We start from the raw sequence: 11,206 nt of genomic DNA, 5'->3' as shown, positions 1-11,206 counted from the left end.
TTATGTGCAAATAAGGAGTAAAGACATCCATGTAGAAAAAGATTGAATGGTAGAGTGAAATTGGCCAATGCATAAAAGGAGCGTGTTGAGCTTAGCGGCTTGAACAACAAGAAATGAACCAAGAAATTCTCAGGGACGCTATTGAAGAAAAGGACATCACGGTCGTCTATGTACAGGAATGGTTTATGTTCTTGGTGGAAAGGAATATATGAGACTAATGTGTGTTTTTATGATTTATATTTATTGAAATGAGGCGTTGAGTCTATGTTATGAAATGAAAATGATTTATAAATTGTATTCCCAAAAGGTTTTAAAAAATATCACTCACTAAGTCATAAACTCACATTTTAAGTTTCTCTTCCCCAAGTTTTAAGGAGCTAATTGATCGTTTAGGGCTGAAATCTGTGAAGACAGTTAGCATTTCGTTTTTTAAGTTCTTGTATTAAGAATGATTGTATTATTGTGATTGTAGATGACACAAATTTTAGTTAATAAAGGTTGTTGGTTTTGTTTTCCGCCGCATTTTGGTTGTGCTCTTTATTGTTTAGTGGTGTTAAAGGACCTACACAAGCGTTCTGACATTTTGTTCAGAGGTATCAAGATTGCTCAAATTGTGTTTCGTTTCACAAGACAAGTTTAAGGATGCGTGCGAAACAGGGCATGACATTTACCATATCTCTAAGATGGAAAATCATGTCAATTACCATTAAATTAAATTCATTTTGACATTACAATGTAGATTAGTATACTATTCATATCATCAAATAATTATATCAATCAATTAAAAATTGTAAATAAAAGAATATTTAACATTTATTTTCAATTGATCATTGTTTGCATGGAGGATAAATATTTTATTTTTAATAATTTCTCTTTCAAATTTAAATCGTAAGATATTTAATTATATGTTATAAATGAAAATCATATGGGGTACTTTTAATAGGCGATGGATAAAAATAGTAAAGAATGTGATTGTTTAAACTAAATATATTTTAATTATATTATATCACGTTATCTCCACTAAATTGCACTAAAGAAATCTCAACTAAATAAATAAAAAAAAAATCGATAAATTATGTTTGCTTATCCTACTCATCAATTAATACAACAAACATGATCACGTTTTAATCACCAAATTAATATAAAAAAAATGTTTCCAAATTAATTAAAGAAATATATTCATCACTATAAAACAATATAAATAAAATATATTCATCATGTTCTTCGCTTTATTCATTAACTATATTTTGTAATATTAAGAATAAGTTAGTAACTAAACAACGAGATGAAAATTATAATTTAAAAGTGTCAAAATATTATATACGATGTATTATATATTAGACTCGTAATTTATATTCATAATTATAATAAGATAAGATATCCTGTTTGATTTATAAGTTTTGATTTTTGTTTAATTTGTAATCGTGTGATTTCCAACATTCAATTATAGTCCACAGTTCACACGTTCAACAAATCTTAAAATTAGTTTCTTCAATTAAGGTATAGTCGTAACTTAAAAATATTAATAGAAACTTAAAAAATAACACTAATGAAATAATAGTTAACCAAATCACATAGACAATGTTTTATAAAATGAAAGTATAAAATTAAAATAAAATGGAACCTATTAGTATAAACACGAAAATAAGAATAATATAACTCAAATGACATACAAAACTTCTATTATTTACTTTGAAGTTATATGTTTGATTTCCAAATCTCAGGAGGTATGGTTGATAATAAGAATAAGAATCATAAATAAAAATATTTAAATATATTAGAAATTTGTTGTATTTTAGTTTCAATATTAGTGCTTAATACTTTTAATAAATATTAATTTAATATTATAATGTTAATTTTTATTAAAATGAATCAAAGGGATGATTACAAATATATTAAAGTTAATACATAAAACAATATTTTAAATTTTTTTTAAATATAGTAAAATTAAAATCGCTATATATATGGTCTACCAAAAAATATATAAACATGAAGGATTTACAATTTCTTAAAAATGTTATCCCAACGTTGGATTATTATCCTTAAAATAAAATTTCATGGACTAAACAGTAATAAGGATGGTATTTGTGAGAGAGTGTACGCCGAGAAAAAAAGGAAAAAAATTAAGTTAAACAAAGTAAGGATGGTAAAGGTATTGTAATAAAGGATGGTTCCCGGAAAAGTACGTTTTAACCAATCGTAAAATCCCATTCAAAAAAAAAAAAGGAAAAGAAAAAACGCAAAAGAAAGAAGTGCGTCGCTGACCAGTTTAACCCTACTTTCTCAAGCTCCTACTGAGACTTACAACGCCGTCGTTGTTTCCAACTCCCACTCCTCCAAATTTCTCCATTTTCTTTCCCTTCATCGTCTCCATTCTCTCCGCTATAACCTACCTCAACCACCAGTAATTCGTTCTTCTTCGGAGTAGCCTTTGATTCTCCGGCGGATTAAGATTGATAGATATGGGCGACGATTCAGGCAAGGCCGCCGGAACCAAGGCTACAAAGCTTCCGATTCCAGGAAAGAGGAATATTCTCATCACTAGCGCTCTTCCATACGTCAATAACGTTCCTCACCTCGGAAATATCATTGGCTGTAAGAACGTTCTTTCTCACTTGTGTGTATTTATGTTTCACTCTGTTTGATTGATTGATTGATTGGTGATTCTTTTGTTTCTTCTCATTTCTGTGTGTTTTTCTTTGAATTGTTCGATGTTCGGTTACTGAGAATTGAATAGTGGAGATTTGAGGAATTTTTCCGCCTTCTCAATTTTACTTCTAATGTGCCTCATCCCTGTGACGCGGATTGTTGTTATGATTATTAAAGGCGGAATTAAATGTTCTGTTTATATTTGATTTCGAAATCCTGTTACACTTTCACCATGCGGCTGCATTGATTTTTTTTCCTTAAATTTTTGTGTATGCAGGTGTGTTGAGTGCCGATGTTTTTGCTAGATACTGTCGTCTTAGAGGTTATAACGCTATTTACATATGCGGAACCGATGAGTATGGAACGGCGACGGAGACAAAAGCAATGGAAGAGAAATGCTCTCCTAAAGATATTTGTGACAAGTAAGGTTTCTTCTCCGGATTCTGTTCCTCGTGGTTACTGTCTCCATCGGTGATTCTGGAAAATAGTTCGCTCAGCTTTCTATAGCTCGTTTTGTATATAATCTCTACTCACGTAATGTTACAATTTCAAATTCTCTTCTATCTTCCACGACCATACTTTGGTGATCTAGTTCTCATGGTTCTACTTCTAGTACTGTCTTCTGGACTCGTATATTGTCATATTCACTTCTTGGACATATTTTTTTCATATTCAAATTGTAGTTGAACGGTTCTAATTTTCGCATGCATGCAATTTCGTGGACCATATTTTAAGATAATCTCTTCCTTACTTCCGTAATGGTTTAATTTGGCCGAATTTTATATACATTAATTGGCTGTTCAGATTGAATTTATATTTTAGCGCCCCGCATTGCAATCTCTTTCTTCTTCTTTTGAATCTCAGTTCACGCTACCTGCTTAGACGTCGATTATAACTGGGGAATTTTTTTTTTACCTTTATTTAACGATTTTTTCACTGTCAGGTATCACGCAATTCACAAAGAAGTTTATAATTGGTTTGGTATTAGTTTTGATGAGTTTGGGCGCACATCATCACCACAGCAAACTGAAGTTTGTCAAGCAATATTTGGCAAACTATTGGAGAACAATTGGCTTTCTGAGAACACGATGCAACAGGTACGTAGTTATTTATCACTTGAGTATTATATTCATCTCCTGGTTAGTTATGGTTGCATGGTGTTTGAGTTCTTCTAAGTCTGTTTACTGATTTCGGACATGATATTTATTTAGATTTTTTTTACCCATTCTTCAGCTGTACTGTGATACTTGTGAGAGATTTTTAGCCGATCGGCTCGTTGAAGGCATATGTCCTACCCCAGGTTGTGAGTATGACTCCGCACGTGGTGATCAGTGTGAGAAGTGCGGGAAACTTCTCAATCCAACTGAATTGCAAGACCCTAGGTGCAAGGTACTTCATTGATTTGCTGCAACTGGGAAACTTTTGTTTTTTGGGTATTGCACAATCTTTCATTAAGTGCAATGAACTGTATAGAACTTCTTAGGAAATTATGAAAACATATTTCAAATAGGGTTTCCCCTCCTTTTTGATATGTGTGTGTGTGTCTTTGGGGCAGCCTCTCTGGTTTCTTCTAAATCCCACCTTGAAAGACTCTTCTTTTCCTTTTGAATCAAACAACACCAATTTGCCTTTTAATTCTCGATAAAAGTTAGAGATTGTTTCTTTGAACAAAATTGATTTGACTGTTTGCTTCCTTGCTTTTTAAAAATTTATAAGAATAATTGTTGGCACCTTCCTCTTAAAGAACAAAAAAAAAAAGAAAAAAAAAAAAGAATAGAAAAGGAACCAACAAATGTGGACAAAAGAACCTATGAAGCCACGTTCATATAGATGGAAAACAAACTTATATTTTTATTGGATAGGATAGGCAGTTAAATTTCATTGTTTTTGAAATGAAATTATACAAATTGGAGTCGAGCCATTCAAAGATATTACAAAAAACTTCTCAGAGTGGATTTAAACTATAGTTGCTAAAGGGTAGAACAATTGGAATCCAGCACTCCTTCTGAGGATCTTGATGGAATGATCCTATTATTTCATTCATTCAACAGTTCCCAAATGAAAGCTCTAGATAATAAGTCTTGTATGGGTATCGATAATTAAATAACAAATGTAACAGTATTTCATGCACTTAATTTTTTCAGATACTTTTTTTTTCCAGGTTTCTTATTAAGAAACAAAAAGTTATAAGTTTTCATTTTCCCCAAGATGTCAACTTAGTGTTAATGTTTGAAAATAGGTCTGTCAAACAACCCCACGTATCCGTGACACAAACCACATGTTTCTTGAACTTCCTTTGCTGAGAGAGAAACTGGAAGAATATATCAACAAGATGTCTGTCGCTGGATCTTGGAGCCAAAATGCTATTCAAGCAACACATGCTTGGCTTAAGGAAGGGCTGAAACCTCGGTGTATTACAAGAGATCTTAAGTGGGGGGTTCCCGTTCCACTTGAAAGGTTCAAGGACAAGGTTAGTATTATTTTCAATTTTCTTCATTATAATAGCCAGACAATTTTCTATGATATAAATTTGTTAATCTTGATTTCAATTTGTTAGGTTTTCTATGTCTGGTTTGATGCACCTATAGGATATGTCTCCATTACATCATGCTACACAAATGAATGGGAGAAATGGTGGAAGAATCCAGAAAATGTGGAGCTTTATCAATTTATGGGAAAGGATAATGTGCCTTTCCACACGGTAGGCCTCACTATTCAACTTCCCTTTTTGACTAAAGATCTGTTTTGTTTCTTCTCTTCAATGAATTAACAAATATCACTTTGACCATTGCAAGAAATCTCACTCATAAACTGGAACTTGTATGTGTTTGTTAACTTCTCTGGAATACTGATTCAGGTTATGTTTCCTTCCACTCTTCTTGGAACTGGAGAAGACTGGACCTTGATGAAAACCATTAGTGTTACTGAATATTTAAACTATGAAGCAGGTAACAGTGAATGATTTAGTCAGCTCACATCTTTTTATCTATAGTTCATCTGTAAGGATGGATTACTTGTATACAGCGTTTGGAACCATCTTACTGTAACCATTTATTCTGTACAGGAAAATTTTCTAAAAGTAAGGGGGTAGGGGTTTTTGGTAATGATGCAAAAGATACAAATATTCCTGTAGAAGTGTGGAGATACTACTTGCTAGCTAATAGGCCTGAGGTAAATTTTTCACTTGATCGATTCTGTTCTCCACTCTGTTCATAGCTCACACATATTTTTAAATTTCAAAATTTTGTATAATTAGGTTTCAGATACATTATTTACATGGGCTGATTTACAAGCAAAACTTAATGGCGAGTTGCTGAACAATTTGGGCAACTTCATTCATCGAGTTTTGAGCTTCATTGCCAAACCTTTAGGTTGGTACTTTTGTTTCTTCTTATAACTTTCTTGGGACTTTGTAATTACTTCTGCTTTCAGAACTTAATTTTTTTCAGGTGGAACTAGTAGGCATTTATATAGCTGCAACTGCAAGGTGGAAATGAATTTTGTAAATCTGTTATGGATGTTTAATAACTAGTTAATAGTAAGGTCATATAAGTTGCCAAATCAAGTGGTTGTGCTTCTTATTCTGAAAAACGATAATTTCAAGTGGGCTCCATGTTTTATTTAAGATCAATGAAATATTTCCAAGCACTATATTCAATAAAAAGGCAATAAAATTTCCCAAAGCTCTATGTTTCCGTATCCTACAATTGCTGCAGTTTCCTACAGTTAAACATATTTGGATTCTCTATTTACAGGGCAGGGTTATGGTTCCATTATTCCTGATGCTTCTGACGTGGTATCTCATGAGTTAACATTGAGTTTGGCTGACAAAGTTGGTAAATACGTAGATCAATATGTGGAATCAATGGAGAAGGTATTTAAATAAATTGAACTTCATATTCTGTAACCATTTTTTTATAGGAACAGGAAGTTTATTATATTAAATTATTGCCAGTTTCCTTTTTCATTATATTGATTATTTGAAATGAAATTGTTCTATGGAATATTTACAGGTTAAACTAAAACAAGGTCTGAAAGCTGCAATGGCTATTTCAAGTGAGGGAAATATATATTTGCAAGTACGCATAGTAATTGACTCATTTGGGTCTTATTTTTTATTGCGTACATCTTTTTCTAATTCTAAAATCTCTTTGCAATACTTGCCACTGACTATTTATGAATACCGTCCTTTCCATGCAGACAGCACAGTTCTGGAATCTTTACAAGGCGGACAAACCTTCCTGCAATATCGTTATGAGAACGTCAGCTGGACTAGTATATCTTCTAGCATGTTTGTTAGAACCATTCATGCCTTCTTTCTCACTGGAGGTAAATATTTTTACTACAAAACTACAGATTTTCCACATTTCTATTAGCTGTAGAGCGTTAGCAGTTGGTTGATTATGGTGTTCATTATAAGTCCTATGTTCTAATACAAATAACTATTTTAGGGTAAAAGAATCTCAAACTAGACTATTACCTTCTGGAAGGCAAGTTTTATTTAAATATTTGTACATCACATCTTACATTTTTCTCGACAGTATAGCAAATGAATATATGACACTAATTAGGTAAAATAAATAACCAAATGTTGGTATTTGGCAATTAATATAGTTTTCGTTCTTTTTCTTGGTAGTTTGAGTATATAGTTTCAGAAAATTATGCTTTTTAACCTTTACCCATTTATTTGAAGGTGTTTAGGCAGCTGGATTTACCTCTGGAACGACATATTTCCCTTTGTGAAGAAAAGGGAGACATCGAGACAGTAAAACAACCTTGGAAGATCCTGCCTTCTGGTCATAAGATTGGCACACCGGAGCCATTGTTCAAAGAATTGGTATGCCTCATCCGTGCTTCATTGTGTTCACATAAGTTTTTTTAATATATAAATTGGAATTCCATGATCATGATATTGTGGGTTGATTATGCTGAATGTGAAACAACTTTGGTGACATTTAACTCACTTTCTCCAGAAAGACGAAGAAGTAGAACTATACAGAGACAAGTTTGCTGGAAGTCAGGCTCAACGCATTGTCAGAGCAGAAGCTGAAGCAGAAAAGCTAGCTGCTCAGCTTAAGAAAACTAACGTCTCAGGTTTGTTAAATTTTTCCCATTTTTCTTTTACTTCATGAATATGACGTGATGTTAAACTTTTGGAGTTCGAAAAAAACATTATGTTGTTCAGTTTTTACAAACCATAGCCCTTTGAAAACTTTAACATAAAGTTTAAGTCTCACTTTGGTTTTAGAACTTCCAAATAATAGTTTTTAATTCTATTTTGATTACCAGAATTTTCAAATATTTATTTTAGCCATTGAACCTTTGAAAAGTAACCACTTTAGTCCTTGTCATTATTTTGCTGCTAATTGTCTAATATTTAATTAGGTGACTTCAAATATGTTTATTATTGTATGTCGATGTAGACATATATTGGAGCCAAAGCCATATGGATTGATTAAGACAAACATGGAATGGGCAAAATATTAATGTGGATGAAAGTAGACATGCCAAAATAGAATTTAAATCTTTTTAATACACAAAGTTACTAAATTCATAAGATGGCATTCCTTTCATGAATGTTTTTCCAAATAGTTACATTCTTCCATTGTTTCTTGATGAAGGCGGTGGAAAAAAGCAACAGGCAAAATCTACAGGTGGGAAACCGAAAGCTGCTGTGGAACAAGAAATTACAATAACGAGACTGGATATACGTGTTGGGTTAATTACAAAAGCTCAGAAGCATCCTGATGCTGATTCCTTGTATGTCGAAGAAATTGATGTGGGAGAATCCCAACCTCGAACTGTTGTGAGCGGATTAGTGAAGTACATACCAATTGAAGAGATGCAGGTTTTTGTTTAGAGAAAATAAAGGCCCTTCCCTTTTTTGTTTTCACTTTAGAATGTAAATGTTAGTGTTTTCAAAACTCATAATGTAAGAAATTTTGTGCTGTAGAACCGGAAGGTGTGTGTTCTTTGCAACTTGAAGCCGGCGTCCATGAGGGGCATTAAATCTCAAGCGATGGTTCTTGCTGCTTCCAATAGTGACCATACCAAGGTTACCAATTTTTATACCATGCTCCCTCCATCTTTATATATATATATATATATATATATGTATAAAAAGAGGTTTTGTTTTCAAATGATGTTAGGATGAGATTATGATGTTGTGATGGTGTATTATTATTCATTATTATAATAATAATAGGTGGAGTTGGTGGAGCCACCGAAAGAGGCTTTGGTTGGAGAAAGAATAAAATTCGCAGGATTTGAAGGGGAGGCGGACGATGTATTAAACCCAAAAAAGAAGGTCTGGGAGACGCTGCAGGTAGATCTGAGCACTAACGGAGACCTTGTCGCGTGTTTTAAAGACATACCCTTTACCACAACTGCCGGTGTTTGCAAAGTTTCTTCCATTTCTTGTGGTTCCATCAGGTAAAAGAAAGACCACCAAAGAAAGAACAAACTACATTGATTGATAAATAGGAAGATTTCATTTTCCAGGTCTTCATTTTTACTTTCTTTTCTTTTTTCTTTTTTCTTTTTTCTTTAATTTGCAATACCGTTAGTTATGCTTTATTTTGTGGGATGATGATTGACGAATCAATTTTCCCATCCCAGTTTACACCAAGTTGTATTCCATTTTATTTTATGTTAATGTTATGTTTGGAAAAATAATAACTTTTGTTAGTATTATGTATCGCAAAATTTCACACGACTAACCACACCACTGAATGGAATGACATACTCTCTCTGTATCTCTTTTTTTCTTGTACGAGATTTGATGGTATTTTATAATGAAAAATTATTTTAAATGACAAAATTCTAGAAGTATATTTAGTCATGTTTTTATTATATTTTGTAAATATTTTGGTTTATTTTGTTATATTTAAAAATAAAAACAATAAATGATTATTATTTTTATTGTTTTATTTGGAAGGGGCTAAATGTTGGTAATTAATTTTGTGGTCAAAAGAATTGGTATTCTTGTTCTGAGCTTATCTTCAAATTTTAGACATAGACAACACTTGCCCACATTAAACATAATCTATCAATGGTAGAAGGTAGATTTTAATTAATTACTTTTCTCAGCTCACATGCACTATGTAATTGTAATTTGTTGGTCGGACTTCAAAATTGTTATCTAATCATGCAATCTAATTGAAAATGTATGGTGCTCAATCTGAAAATTGCGTCAAATTTGTTACTGTTATAGTAATCTGTCACATTTATGTTACATTTAACGGTAATTATCAGGCCCAAACAAATCACACTAATGATAACAGTAAAATGTGAGTAAACGTGATAAAAAAAGACAATTCAATTATTACATTAAAGTCTGGTTTTCGAAAGGTTAAGTTTTTATATTTTACATTCTGGAAGTTTCCTCTTGGTAGGAGTATTACTATACTAATAGTATCCTTCTTTACTAGGAGCCAATCGGTGGTTATCATCTAAATAAAGGGAAAGCGTATGATTGTGCTCACTAAGATTTCTGTTTGGTGTGTTGCTTACCATTGGCATTCCCCCTCGTTTTGTGATTTTGTGTTACTTCCCCTATTTTCCCTAGTTCTTTAGAGGGGTATTTTCCTTGAAGGAAGGGGTAGATAAGGTGGCCTTTTATCTCCATTCTTTTCTATTATGGTGATGAAGGTTTTATTCCACACGCTTAATCAAACTCCTTCTTACTTTCAATTCCATCGTTGTTGTGAGAAGGTTTGTTTGAGTAACCTTATTTTTGCTGATGATCTTATGATTTTATCATCGTTGATAGATTGTAATGTCTTGCTACATTTATAAATATGTTTAAAAATTGTCATTTAAAATAATCTTTAAATTTTTTTAAGAGTGAAACATCTTCAAGCATAGACCAAATTGAAGAAAAAGGAGGGGAAAAAACCAGTTCTAAATATATATATATATATATATATATATATATATTTATAATTTCGGCTAAACTTTTAGTTAGAAAAATAAAAATCATGGTAATGGTAAAGAAATTGTAGGATGATATGTGAGTTTTGGAGTTTTTAGAAAAAAAAAAAAAGATATCTATCCATTAGAATTTTGGATTTTTTATTAGTAAGAAGTAAAGACATCTTTAAATATGATTGAGAAAGAATTAGAGTTATAGGGTAGTTGATAGTGATTCTCTCCCCTGATAAAGTTACTTAGATTTTTACCATTTAATTATTCAACCGAAAATATATTTTTAAATATTATCAAATATCATTTTGCAATTAATATGATATATATTAACATTTATGGTTATTAGTTAATGTGTATTATCTTAATATTTAAATTTATATGTATTTATCCTTCATCTTATAGATTTTTATTGGTTAAATATATTTCTTGTTTACTTATCTTTATTCTATTTCCATAAGGCATTTCGTATGTAATTAGTTTTTTTTTTTTATAGTATATTTCTCATATTTAACTGTTTTCTATAGTATATTTTTTTTCCATATATAAAAATTAACCTTTTCTAATCAAAATATATACTGTGTTATATTTGTAATCTTCTTTTTGAATATTTATATTTAAATATTTTCTTTTA

General features: G+C 31.5%; 1 protein-coding gene across 1 annotated transcript; it reads left to right on the top strand.

The window, feature by feature from the left end:
• Positions 1-2,208: 2,208 nt before the first annotated feature.
• On the top strand, positions 2,209-9,368 carry LOC103496895 (methionine--tRNA ligase, cytoplasmic). The gene is made up of 17 exons (XM_008458934.3): positions 2,209-2,595; positions 2,927-3,071; positions 3,593-3,746; positions 3,883-4,038; positions 4,889-5,119; positions 5,207-5,350; positions 5,507-5,597; positions 5,714-5,820; positions 5,906-6,020; positions 6,405-6,523; positions 6,663-6,728; positions 6,850-6,978; positions 7,343-7,486; positions 7,623-7,743; positions 8,271-8,497; positions 8,603-8,704; positions 8,855-9,368. Exons 1-17 carry the CDS (start codon positions 2,463-2,465, stop codon positions 9,083-9,085), a joined length of 2,415 nt encoding a protein of 804 aa, XP_008457156.1. The 5' UTR covers positions 2,209-2,462; the 3' UTR covers positions 9,086-9,368.
• The last annotated feature ends 1,838 nt before the right edge of the window (positions 9,369-11,206 follow it).

Source organism: Cucumis melo, chromosome 5 (assembly GCF_025177605.1).
Source record: "Cucumis melo cultivar AY chromosome 5, USDA_Cmelo_AY_1.0, whole genome shotgun sequence".
Lineage (NCBI taxonomy): Eukaryota > Viridiplantae > Streptophyta > Magnoliopsida > Cucurbitales > Cucurbitaceae > Cucumis > Cucumis melo.
Note: the sequence above shows the minus strand (reverse complement) of the source record. Positions and strands in the feature narration are given on the sequence as shown.

Coding starts and splice junctions, on each gene's coding strand:
- LOC103496895 (XM_008458934.3), top strand. CDS start 2,463: ATGGGCGACGATTCAGGCAAGGCCGCCGGAACCAAGGCTACAAAGCTT. Junction 6,979..7,342: donor TGCCTTCTTTCTCACTGGAG/GTAAATATTTTT, acceptor ATTTATTTGAAG/GTGTTTAGGCAGCTGGATTT. Junction 7,744..8,270: donor TAAGAAAACTAACGTCTCAG/GTTTGTTAAATT, acceptor TTCTTGATGAAG/GCGGTGGAAAAAAGCAACAG.